This window comes from Atractosteus spatula, chromosome 23 (assembly GCF_055471065.1).
Source record: "Atractosteus spatula isolate fAtrSpa1 chromosome 23, fAtrSpa1.hap1, whole genome shotgun sequence".
In the NCBI taxonomy this organism is placed as follows: Eukaryota; Metazoa; Chordata; class Actinopteri; order Semionotiformes; family Lepisosteidae; genus Atractosteus; species Atractosteus spatula.
Window position 1 is genome coordinate 12,592,755 of NC_142728.1, and position 13,459 is coordinate 12,606,213.

At 38.1% G+C, this 13,459-nt stretch overlaps 2 protein-coding genes across 2 annotated transcripts in view; one reads left to right on the forward strand and one right to left on the reverse strand.

The window, feature by feature from the left end:
• Window positions 1-1,264: 1,264 nt before the first annotated feature.
• On the forward strand, window positions 1,265-5,502 carry LOC148816176 (uncharacterized). Its single transcript, XM_088940203.1, has 5 exons — window positions 1,265-1,271; window positions 1,520-1,642; window positions 2,253-3,101; window positions 3,951-4,322; window positions 4,508-5,502. Exons 1-5 carry the CDS (start codon window positions 1,265-1,267, stop codon window positions 5,500-5,502), a joined length of 2,346 nt encoding a protein of 781 aa, XP_088796329.1.
• A 1,386-nt stretch (window positions 5,503-6,888) lies between these two features.
• Window positions 6,889-13,459, reverse strand: part of LOC148816177 (potassium channel subfamily T member 1-like) — a 127,651-nt gene continuing 121,080 nt past the window's right edge. Inside the window, exon 33 of the mRNA XM_088940735.1 lies at window positions 6,889-12,562. Coding sequence (XP_088796861.1) covers window positions 12,451-12,562 — 112 coding nt within the window. The 3' untranslated portion in view covers window positions 6,889-12,450. The remainder of the gene's footprint in view (window positions 12,563-13,459) is intronic.

Genomic DNA, 13,459 nt, shown 5'->3' on the forward strand with positions numbered 1-13,459 from the left:
CCATAACCAACAAGGGGAGTCAATGTGGGCTCTTGCCACCATCTTGAAACAATGCACCAAGGTACCCAACTTCTTGTCTTTCTAAAATCAGTCTGCTAAGAAATCCACAATATCTCTTATAGGAATATTAATTGAAATGGCAAAGCTAATTAATATGCATTCCCATAATTACAGAGACTGCATGTAATTAAAAAACGCCACTAATCAGAAAGGTTTTTAATTCATAAATAATGATGTTTAATCTCTTTGTAAAGACCTTTTGACCATACTGGAAATAAAAACGGCAAACTTTCTGAATGTTTCTTAAAGATCTACTGGGTTTTTAATGGTATCTGTATTGGTCTTAAAGTATGTAAAGGTATTAAATGACACAACATTTTAAATACTGCAATACGATGTAATGAAAATAACTATTTGTAAATATATAAAAATCAAATTTAATGCTACAAGACCCATTTAGTCAAATAAGCCTCATGTAAGATCTGAAGAGGAAAAAAATTCCACTAGTACAAAAAAAAAGAAAAGCATTTGCTGTGTATTTGGTAAAAATGACAAGTGGACAATCGTATTTGCTGGATCAACTTCACTGAGTGAATGAAGAAATTCTTCAAAATTTAAATTTGTCAGTGAAACAAGGGGATATAGTATTCTAAAAATCCAGAAATTTTTATTTCCGAATCAACACATTTGGGGTACATTTTTTCAATCATTTATTCTAAATCTTAACAAAAATACAGTTAAAATCACTGATTTAACTTCCTTTCTATGGCACTTCTTTTTCTGCCTACAGTTGTATAACCTAACACTTGGTTTCATTTTTAACATATTTATTGATTTAAGAAGCCATATCAGTTTTTTCATTTCCTTTAAAACCAGCTTCGGATGTTTGAATTTTTATTTATCATGGGAATACGCCTCATAACTCAACCAAATGAAATACCTGACGGTACAGTTAAATAATTAATAATAGTGACAGAATATCTCAGACCCCTAGCTGGTTTATTAGAATTTCAAGTCACCCGAAATTAAGTGGCTACTTGCTTGGGCTTGCTAAGATGGGTTAATGTTTAAGGCCTATGTAATATGGTTGATTGGCTTCAGTGCTCATCCCTAAGCCAAAGAAAATAAAGGTTAATTAACAGCCATGAATCCTGGTTGTCACCAACACTACATCGATTACTGGGCTCAAAATGCTGCAACACAGAGTCCACTGTTCATTCACTCTTCAGTCTTGTTCCAATTCAAATTACCCTGAGTAAGAAGAATGGACAGTAAGTTAACTTTCATCAGCTCTTCCAGTCTCTTATTTCTGTTCCCAGTTCCATTTTTTTCCTCTTTCTGTGAAGGCTTTTATTAGAGAATTTATTTTATCATGCTTCCGTAGAGAAGATACTATTCCGAGTTTAAACTTCTGTTAAAGAAATCAGTTTAAAGTTCTGCATGACCAGTAATACAGTATTTGCTTTAGCATTCACAGCCTAAAGCTACAATGCCCCTCACAGTGTGCACTTGTTTTCAGAGCTGTTGAAGGTTCTTTCTCTGACGGTCTTGGTTTCTGACTCTGCTCGTCTCTGTCCCATGAACTGCAAGTTCTGTCTTACAGGCCTGGCGGACTGTACACACGTTTCGTCTTTGACAACTGGTAAGAATTGGCATGTCCGCTTTGTTCTCGAGGTTGGACATCTTTTAAATCACCTTTTTTTTAATTCTGTGAAAAGTAACTACGTATTGATCTTCAAGAAGAATAAAATTGGTTCATGTTTTGATGTTCTGTTTAAGTTTATATATACTGGGTATAGAGGCATGCATCATCATTTATATTCTTGTACATTATATTTGTAATGTTGCCAAATCATAGTCTTCATACTTAAAATCATGTCATGCACAGCTTCAGGTAATTTATGTAGCACTTTATGTGAAAGTCATGGGAGAACAGAAATTTGCCTAGTCATTAATTCTTACATTTGTAATTTAATGACCTTATTTATTCTAGTGTAATAATGAATACACTAAAATGAAATGGATGAACAGAATGTTTCTCTTCATCAAATTCAGTATTTGAATCTTTTAAATTATTATACTTTTTGAATGATTTGAATACAATGTGGTTCTAACATAAAGCAATTAAAACATTAAGTACTGTGCATGGAAGAGCCTTCTAGAATAATTATGGGCAAAGGCCTAGTGTATTGGTTTTGACACAATACATGCAAATAAAACATGGATTTTTAATGGAAATGTTTTGTTGGAAGTTTTGGCAGGTATCCCCACCTCTATCGATAAGATACTACTACGGGGCGGACCTCTGACCCACTTTCCAGCTGAAGCTTTCAGAAACTTTTCTCAGCTCAAGGTTTTGTCCATCAATAACTTTCCTCTTTCTTCCCTGCCGGAACACTCATTTGCCCTGGCCGAGCCAAACAGCTTGACAGAACTGGACCTCAGCAGCAACCTCATCCGCAGCTGTGGAGTTGAAGGTGCTGCCTTCGCTGGCCTTCACAACCTCACTGCGCTGACCTTGTCTGGCAACTTTCTAGGTACTCTGAGAAAGCCGTGGTTTCAGCCCTTGGCGAATCTTGAAATTCTTAAACTGGATAACAACGGCATTACCTATCTTCAACCAAGAATTTTTGAGAACTTGCTTCACCTCAAAAAACTGAATTTAAGCACCAATCGAATGACCTACGTTTCCACAGATACGTTTTTCGGTTTGAGATATTTGATGGAACTGGACTTGTCCAGTAATCAGCTGATGTTCATCAGCGACGATTCCTTCAGACCCCTCACCAATGTGAAGGAGATTGTTTTGTTTCGTAACAACTTAACATCTCTTCCCTCCATTCCAAAATCCACAACAACCTTGCATTTCCACACCAACCCATGGCTGTGCAGCTGTGTGTTGGTAAGCACCATAACTGCTTTGAAAGTCAAGGTCATGGATCCCACCAGAGTTACCTGTGCCAGTCCAGCTGAGATTGAAAAACATCCAGTTCTTGAAGTCTACCACGTTGTCTGCAATACAAATTCATCTGAAGATAAATACCCACATGACTGCACAGCAATACTGGACTGCTGCCAGTACTGGGTTTATGGATTGATAGGTAATATAACCTCCTAATTGACATATGAAATACCACTTTATGTTCACCTGTATGATAAGTGTATGTATGGAGAATATATGCAGTATATATTTTTAAAATTGTGGTGAATGCTCTTGCAACTTATATGCATTTAAGATGTCGTGGTTAATAAGTATATTAAACGAATATGGTGTCACTTAAATCAAACTGAAAAATGCAGCATTATGGCCATTATATACTGTACCTGTTGCTCAGTTCTCCTCTGAAAATTTCAGTATTTTAAAACACAATTTTTCTAACGAAAAATGTAAAACAGCATGGTTTCAATTATGTCGATATTATCAAAGTGGAGGAGTAAGGCAGCGTGATGCTCTTCTGTGCGCTTGGGGTCTGGATGGGGCACCTTCTGCGTGGACTTTGTGCTTTTGCTTTACTTTCCCTTTGTTTTTGAGTGTTTCCTTCCTTCCTGAGCCATGTGTGAGCTGGGTTTAGACTCCATCTAATCACTATCCTCTGTAGAAGGACATGTGGATAATGGATCAAAGGGGTGCTCAGTTTGCACCAGAAAATATGTTTGATGTTGCTGGTGAATGCCAACAAATAATAATTCATACAATGACCACTTCAAATTCAAATCTATGTATGATGCCATTAAGGAGGCACTCGCTTTCAAATATCTAATGAATATTCTTTCCCTTGTCTCAAAGTTTGGATTCCCACTGAATGCTTTTATTGAAACATATTTTTATCTTTAACTAAGGTTACATGGCACCATTTTGGCCTGCTATATTAGGATGTGTACACATAGACTTTTCAAAAAAGATGGCAGTAAGGATTTTCCTTGACAAATTTGATTTTTCTGTCTTCCAGGAGGGTTCATTCTGTTACTGTTTGTATTTCTGCTGGTCTGTCTGATGCGTAAGCACTGCAGACAAGATCGCCTCACTGGCCCGGTGTCTGGGAGGAAGGACTGGGACACTGTTGATTGTGAAAGGGGTTTTGGAGACCCAGATAACAGGCTGTCCAGTGGTGCAGATCGTCCCCATTCTCCTCCACACTGTACTTTCCAAGGGAAACATGCCCTGACGTCTACAAGAGGAGGAAAGGAGGAAAGAATCACTCAAAAGATTGATCAGATCCATTTATGCAGGACAGCTCCTGACTTGTCCTGTCTGCCTATGGCCAGCAAACAGGGTCAAGTGAAAAAAAATGTAGAAAGAACAGACCATTTTGAATCAGATGGTGAGTCTGTAGCTTCCAGAGACATATGATGTATATTACCTTGATGCACCCTTACATGGTATTTACAGAAGCCTATAAGGAAGTGCTTGATATTTAAATGTCTCAATGTAAAAATTCACATTCTTGTGTGTGCTGTGGATTTTTCAAATTCATACCTTTCAAGTGATTTTGCTTTTCTTTTAAAGACACAGAGTATTTCAGAAAGGAGGGTGTGGTCCACTGTGAGGAACACAACATCTATGTTCAAAATCCCAGCCTGCATGACATCAACAATGCCCAAGCCCAAATTGGAACTCAAGTTACAGCTGAGATTTGCAGTGTGGAAGATAGGCGCTGGGTGAAAAGAGCTTTAAGTAAAAAAAGCAAATCCTGCCACAATTTGAATTTCAATATGAGGGATTTGTCTCTTGAGGGGGAAGAAAGAACGTGGACATGTGATCTTTACCTAAACAAAGCTGCAACACCTACGAATGAATCATCGGCCAATGTCCACGAAGCAAGTGACCAATTTAAAATGGAGGATCATTCTAAAACAGAGGGCCAGGGCTTGAAAATTTTGGAAGACTTCCCAAGTTGTTTGGTTTCCACTAAGAGGTTCTTCTCCAAGGCTGATAACGCCCCACACTGTGGTGATGTAGGATGGCATACTGATGAGCTTGAAGGCAGTTTGGGGCCTCCAAACTTTCAACCGTGTGCTGCCGAAAATGTAAAAGATGAGGGACCTGACAAAAAAGACAAGAGGGATGAGGCCAATGAGGGCAGCAAGTGGCCAGGGGTCGAGGGTCATTTGTACAGAAAGGCTCATGGGAAAAATCGTTTCAAGAGCCCTGCAGTTTCCGATGCTAAACGTAAACAAGGCCATGCTGTGTTGCAGCGGAAGAAGACAAAGCAGGAGAAAAAGAAAGTGGTCTTCTGGACAGGTGAGCTTCTGACCCGAGAGAGGTTCTGGAAGTATCACCAGAACTGCTGTGATGAGTACAAGCCCTGTCCAGCGGCCAGGACTATTCTGAAACAGCTCCTAGTGGCGCCCCCACGCGTGGTCACTGGCAAGGCCTCAATCGAAAGGCCTCCAGGTGACAGCGAACTCCTGCGAAACAACAAAATGCTCTCAGTCAATCTCTTGCTCAGGCTCCGGGAGAGAGAGGAGAGGAAACGGAACAGGAAGAGTGCTTTGAAATAGATTCGATCCAGTCTGAGCACAAAAAAAAATGTAATCAGAATGAATTTATTTCAGTTTTACCTACTGTACATCCATATTCTTAATCATTTTATTCATTTGATTACTATTAAACATTCTTAAGTGAAAATGTGAATTAATGAAAAACAATTACAGGAATGCTAGTTGGAAGCAAAATTGACCTTCGAATTTACGTTGTCTGCTGTTCTTTGCTTCATCAAGAGAGTATTTTTTCCAGGGCATCATTTTAAATGATATTATCTTATTTTTAATGGTATGACACTAGAAGTGACATGAACAATTACCAAATTGTTTAGGCTGGGGCAGGTCAGTGCTCATGGTGCACAAAGGTAAAATAAGATCTAAGATGTCAGTAAAAAAAAACTGATTTTAGATTTTAACTATTAAATGTTAGTTCTTTACATATCACTTTACACTCTTTTCTGCTTTCATTTTTTTCCCATCAATGACACACACACACACAGAGTACAGTTTCTGTTTGTAGTACTAAGACTGGCATGTGCGCACCTGACAAGTCCACAGTATTGTTGCTTTACAATACTTTTTTATTCTGTAAAGTGCTCCGTGCCCAACAGTTGTGAATTGCCGTATAGCAAATAAAACACTGAGAGCCAATGACCCTGGAGGAAGAGTCTTATCCATTCTAAGCCCAGAGCTGAATGGTGTGTACTCTGACATTTTATTTTAAAGCACCTAAACTAGTTCAGCTGAATTGTGCTTTCTTCCCCCACAGCATGATTACATCTTAAATGACAGGAAGTCAATAATACAGGATGGAACTCCTACCAGTGCTTCAAGCCATGTGCTCATAAGAGCAGAAAGCTATAATTCCTTAAAAATTACTTTTAGTAACACAGTCACAGTTATGTTTATTTTGTTGCTCACTGTTTGGATGTTATAGATGTTCTTTGTGATTAAGTGTAAAATAGTCTATACAGTACTTCAAAGACTGTCATGATAAAATTAAGGCAGATTAGGGAATAAATATATGATGTATGGTGTAAACATTCCTGTAAGAATGTGCAACACTGCTTTGGGTGTTGTTCAGTTTTAACAATTTTGCTTTGTGCCCTGAAATTCGACTAGGAAAAAAAAGTGCCGAGGCTCAGCCTTCTGCTTCAAGTTCTGACATGGGAATACGCAGCTGAATAGAATCTTTCCTTGTAAATCCTTCAGGCTAAAATATATTAAAGCTAGGCTAGACTATTTCAGCAGCACACTGTAAACTATGCACATTTGTAAAAATTACACATGCCAAACACCAGGATAAACTGGTATGTTGCATAAATTGAATTCTGAAAAAAACATAAAATATATAAACGTTTGACTTCCGATACTTGTCAAATAAAACAGTGAGAACTGATTATGGCTGCATGCAGCTAATTTATTGTTTTTTTTACATAGAACAATGAAGTACGCTGACTTCATATAAGAAATTGTACAAAACAGTTGATACTTTTTTTTCCTCCTTAACAGAATATTTGACACATTCAGAAAAGAGGGTGTCGCATTGGAAGTAAAATACATTACTGTACTTTTGGCAAGGAGAGAACATGCATTTCTGAATTGTTAAACATATAGTGTATAGATGCAAGAAAATATAAAGTTTACAACAGATTTGCAGTGCAGTAAAGGAGTTGGGTGATTTTTTTAAAACTATATTTATGAAGTCTGTAGTTCATAAATTCTGCACAGGGCTAAAACAACTGATGAAGATGAAAACACATACTGTGAGAAGCAAATTAAAACATGATCTGAGTGTTCACGAAGAAAAAAAGGTTCTAAAGAAGGGGAGGCAGTCTAACTCATTTGGTTGCCAAGTTGCTCCATGATCCAAAAATGTGAAGTGTGTTCACTTGCCAAAAGGAGTTTTAACAAATGGTCGGGAGGGATGACATCAGTTCTCCTTCAGCTCTTGTACTCTAACTTGTAATTTTGCCACATCCTGAAAAAACTAGAAATACCAAAGTCTGCCTCCGTCTTGCTGACACTTGTGTTTCTGCATCACTCTCCACCTGTAAGGCTGTCCCTGGGTTAATTGGCTCTCAGGCAAGTGGATTAGGCCAACAGCTCCCCCATGCCTAACTCGCCTGTGTACATGTGCTTGCATGCACCTATGGGTGACATGGCCTTCTCCTGCTACACCCCGAAGCTCTGGAATTCTGTTCCCAAGGATATCAGAGCCACCTTCTCTGAGCACTTTCAAATCCAGACTCAATACCTTCTTCTTCAGAAAGGCTTTCAGTTAATCAGTTCTACAGTATGTCTGCCCCTTGCATCTACTTCTGCATTCTAAACCCTTGTGCAGATTAACTCTTTTCCTTAATTTTTTTTTCTTGCTTAAGTAATTTTAAAGGCACTATATAAAATAATGATTATTATTTATTATTACATTCCTAAATGTATTTTCATAGCAGTTGATGTCACACCTTGCAAACTACATCTTAAATCGTTTTGTCATTCTGTGTGAGCTTAAGAAACAAATACAAATTCAAATGAGAATTCATATCATATCAGTTATGAAGACATACTGTATGAAGAAAATGAATCGTGCTGTTTGCCTCACACAACTGGGCACTGAAATATCGAGAATGTTTTTAGTATCCCAGCGTGCATCACGGGATTCCAAAACTTAACTGTGCCCACAGAAGTTAGTACATGTCAACTCCTTGGTGATTCTGGAAAGTCATTTCCTATAAAACAAAAAAAAACATGCAGATATGTCTAGGAGACCTTACAGTTCTGCTCCTACCCCCACTCAACTGTGGTGAGCAGAGGTCAATCTGGTTGATGTAGTAGAGGACAAAAAAGCATTGACCAATTACCACCGTTCCGGAGTTTTTGTTTTCAACAGCTCTGTGAGAAAGCCACGGGTTCAAATTGTCACATCCCCTTCACAAAGAAACCTTGTAAGATCTATGCAGCTTTTTGCAGTGTTCAACCTCTGTGCCTCCGTAATCAATCAGATTTAACCTCCCCCCTTGTGGGTGGATGTTCCACAGAATTGATTGGTTGTCTGCTTCCTCACATTTCTAAGTTATAGATACAGTCTCAACGGGTTCAGGAAATGTGAGTGAGAAAAAACATGCAAAAGAATGTACTGTGAATTTGTGCTATAGGTTTTTGGTGACACAGACAGGCTTTCAGATATGCTTGTCAATACTGCATTAGAATATTTGCTCGCTCTTTGCAAAAATGAATAAAAAAAGTGAAGAAGCACCCAATCATTTATCGTTTAAATCATAAGTCATAAGAATCCCCAGCCCCTTCTCTTTGTATTGTTATTGTGACACCTGTGATATTACAACATTTTAGGACAACGCCCAGCAGACAAAGGAGAAGATTCTCTACCAAAAGAACATAAGAAATGTTACAAACAAAAAAATGCCTTTCGGCCCATAGAGCTCACAGTAGCTACATAATGCAGGGATGTCATCCACCTGTTCCTTAAGAGAAGCCATGACATCAGCTTCAACATGGCTGGGTAGCTTGTTCCACACCCCCACAACCCTTTGCGTAAAGAAGTGCTACCAGTTCAAGTCATAGAAATTGCCCTTCTTTAGCTAAAAGCATTAAATAAAGCCACATGTAGTACAAGTATATTATATACTGTGAACTAAACTACTTCAATGACATATAAATTGGCATCCTTTTCATTTCATACATAAAATTTGGCAGGGTTACAGTAAACAATTAAATATATTTACATCTACTTTTCATAAAAATTTTATAACAAAATTTACATAAAATAAATGATACATAAGTACACATATACAAAATCACCAGCTTTTGGAATTGCAAAGCTTCCATCTATTAAGACCACTCAAGATCGCATCAAAGCACATAACACAACTGCTGACAACGGCAATAGCCCTGTATCCTAGCAACAACAGAGACTGCGGGTCTCGGCTGTGTGTGTAACCCTATGACTTTTACAGTAGAATACTTTTTCACATACAGGTACAACAGAACATAATAATACATAATATGACCACAGCACCACTCTGTGTGCGTTAATGCGTAACTGAGGTATTGGCTGATATCTAAAGTAAATAAAAAATACAAATATTGGATAGGCCTCAGGACATTACTTCTCTATGCTGTTCGAGGTTCCAGAAAAATCAAAACGTGGAAGTCCTAAGTTGGCAAAGCTTTGACTTGCTGTAAAGTGTTAGACACTGACTGTTCTGGTGTGATGATTAACAGCTTCAATGACAGTAATGAGACCAAAATGATACAACGTTCTCTAAAGCGTGTGATTCTGAACCTTTTTGGTGAGCATCTTGTCGTCACCTTCAGTGGGAACTGCACAACATTGTGTCCTCAAACACAATCCTTCCTCATCCCAACAGGCAGTGCCACCCAGCTCTGTGAGCAACTCTTAAACATTTTTATTATCCTACTCTCTTTACTGAGAATTTTTCCTGTTTTATATCGAAACAAAATTTTAGTGTGATCTTCCATTTGAAAGGTTATCGATTTTGTTTAAAACCAAATGGTTAATGTTGATATACTGTCAGAAAGTCAGTGTCATAAAGAATTTAATTTTTATTTTAAAATGTATATATATTTTCTGTGATTCATTGTACAGTGTCATACGGATGATGTAGCATGAAAGACACTATAAAATGATTTTTTTTGTTTTAACTGCTTTATGGTAAATTAAGAGAGGCTGCAGAGAAATGTGCTTCTCTCTTCATTCAAACGAGGTATTAAATAATTCAATAAATTAAAAACTAAATGTATATATACAGTACAGACTATGTAAACATTGTATAGAATGTCCAACTTGTCTACGGACACCACCTAATCTGTAATCTTGTGTTTTTGCTTTAAGGGCCAATTAAGCAGTTGGCAGGTCTAGATATCATACTCATACTCCCTTAAAAAGTAATCAGTTACAGGTTTCATCTATGATTTAAAAATGTAGTAGTGAGACCTTTTGTCTTCTCAAATTCAAAGTGTTTGTGATACTAATCCCTGATTTCAGGGTTTTAGTCTACATACAGTACGGTGCAAAAATTATAGATAGCTGATAGTCAGAGGAACAGTGTGCAATCAAAGTATTAAATCAAACCAACCAAAAGTAGCAGCTCAGTATTAATATTCTTGATGAACAGAAGCTAAAAGCAAAGTTAATGAAACTTCTGATTTTGTCTGTTCAGTCATATTAATTTTTTTGCTAAGAAACTAAAATCTAAAGAACAAGATAAGGTTAAATTATAGGATTGTGTATTTAGAAATATGTGCAAATATTCTGATGTTCTGTTCTCACGATATTAAATGCTCCGTTTCATATAATTTTAAAATATTTTATCGATAAGTGTTGATAGGCACACTTGAGGTACACCACCATTTAATTGTCTTAATTAACCCTTAGCTACTGTTTGACAAAAGCATGAATAAATCTGGAAGCCACAGTACTTACCAATTTGCCTGGCAACAGGATTCTCCAGAAAAAGTGGAATGAAACTTTATAACTATAACTTGAAATAAACATGGCAGAAGACAAAGGCAACGATGATTGTAATCCTGTCACTCAATATGCAGACCAGCTGGTATACTGCTTTGTGATGCATACACATACAGTATACAGGCTTTAATAAGGAGATCACTGAGCCACACTAGTTAACACAGGTGTGCTGATACACAGTAGATCCTCAGACACATGAACACCATAGTTATCAACTGACTATTCAACAATCCCTAACTCTCCAGACTAGGAATGATCATGAGGTGTGAGTTTGGATATTTTTAAGATAAAGACTAAATTTATTCAATGTTTGTTTTTAGTAAGAAGGCTTTAAAATAGTTTAAAACCAAGCTCTTATTTTGTTTTCATTTTTGTCCATGTACTGTATAGCAGAACACTAAGACATCCGAAAAGAAAACATTACTTGCACTTTAAAAAGAGAAACTGAGGGGAAACTAACATACAGCACTGTATGTGCAGAAAATAGTTTTGCACAAAAAATGAAGGGAATGTTTAGCATAAGGTTTTGACAAGTTAAGGAAGCTTGGATATATAGGTTATGTTACAGATCAACTTGTATGATTAAATTTGGCATTTTTCTTCTTAAAGCTTTTCAAATCACTATAATGTGTATTATGTGAATTTTCAGTTGTGAAAGAACATCCATGACCTTTTTCAGAAGTACATACTGTGCATTTCCCTCATTCCAAACCTGCTAATAACTCTGGGGTTCCACAGTTACCATGATATGTGATGAAGTCACTAACAGAATAACAAGAATCATACACGAACCAAATAAGTTAAGACAACAGACTTCTCAGTTGCTTGCGAAAAAAGGTTTGTGAAATTTTAACCTAGGTCAAAATAACGATACACACCTCTGAAAATTGAATCGTGTGTGCAGCTGCGTGGTTTTTCATTAATCTCAAAATAATCAATAGTGAAATAATTTAAAAAGTTTGGTACATCATGGCAAAAGGCTGTTTAAGATGTGTCTTGTTCTCTGTGAGACCTACTAGCAACATTTACTCTCTGGAGGGTCTCACCAGTTTCCTGGTGATTGGCTCTTTGATTTAGGTAACCACCGTGCTGAGTTTACTTAAAAAAAAAGAGTTTCCTTCCCACAATCATCTTAGTAGGTCAACAACTATTTTATACAAGACGTGCCGCAACCCACATTTTTTCTGGGCCTGTTGTGTGGATTCTTCTCACACAACCGCACTGATTAGAGTGATTAGAAAAGTGCTGCCATTGTGGAAGGGGTCTGTCAAACTGACATTTGCTCATCTGGGTTCCCCCCCTTCGTGTTCTCGTCTCACCAGTCCGCCCTCTCCCCCGTCTCAGAGCGGACAGCTGCACCCTGCCAGTTGCCGTGTCACGTCCAGGTACTCCCAGCGCGTCTTCGCCAAGCAGAACAAGCAGCAGGTCGGTTTGGGGCTGGCGGAAGGGAGCCCTTTTCAGAGCTGGGTCTCGTCTCTGGTCTCGCTCCCGAAGTCTTGTTTCATTATGCCTTTCGCCGCTTGAGGCTCATTAGGGACGTGAGCCAGCGGGTCTGATCGGATTAGGTACCTAGAGCAGAGGAAAGCAAAATAATTAAGAATCCCTCTAAATCCTCTACATCAGCGTTTTCCACTTTTGCTCATTCAGGCTGGTTTTTACTCCAGCTCAGCTCCGAGTCATGTAATTAGACTCTTAATTGAACTAATAATGTGATTAATTTAAACTTAACGGTTTCAGCTCTTCAGCGTATTAGAGGTTTCATTTTATTATTCAATTTAATAAGTAACATAAAATGTCCTTCTCAATTAAAAGCTGGGGAACCCATACGTTGGAATTGGTAATTCCTGATTGAAGTTGAACCTGCAATATGAGGCTCCAAACACTAATTGATTTGTTTTAACCTGGAATCACCATTTAGTTTTTTGTTCTGTTACTGTATACTCACCCAATTGGTAATCAGCCAATTGAATATTACGCGGCTTTGTGGCTAAATCTCATGTATCTGCTTGGAAGAGAGGCAGACACAGGGACATTCTCCTCTGACATGCCAGTTATCATTTGCCACAAGGCAAGCTCCACAGGAGAGTGAGCACCAGCCAAAGGAGTGGACATTCATCAATGTTTCCACAAATCTGAGGGTCCAGGAAAGTCACAGGAGCACCCAGGAGATCAGGCCTTATCTGACCAATCCCCACTCTATCCCAACAACACTGAGGTACTGTAGCTGTGCACTGCTGCTTGGGCAATCCCAATGGATTCTTGTTTGAATCTGTTCTTAATTCAGTCACAAACAGCTAGCGCCATACCTCTGACTTGAACCAGCAATGATGGAACCGTAGGACTTGACCTGAATTATAAAGAAGTCCTTGACTGCTTGAGCCAATCTCATGAGCCCCAGAGAGCAGGATGTTTGGTCCCCTCAGTGAGGCTGTGTGTCCTGAGTACGATTGCCTTCTCTTTTTCACC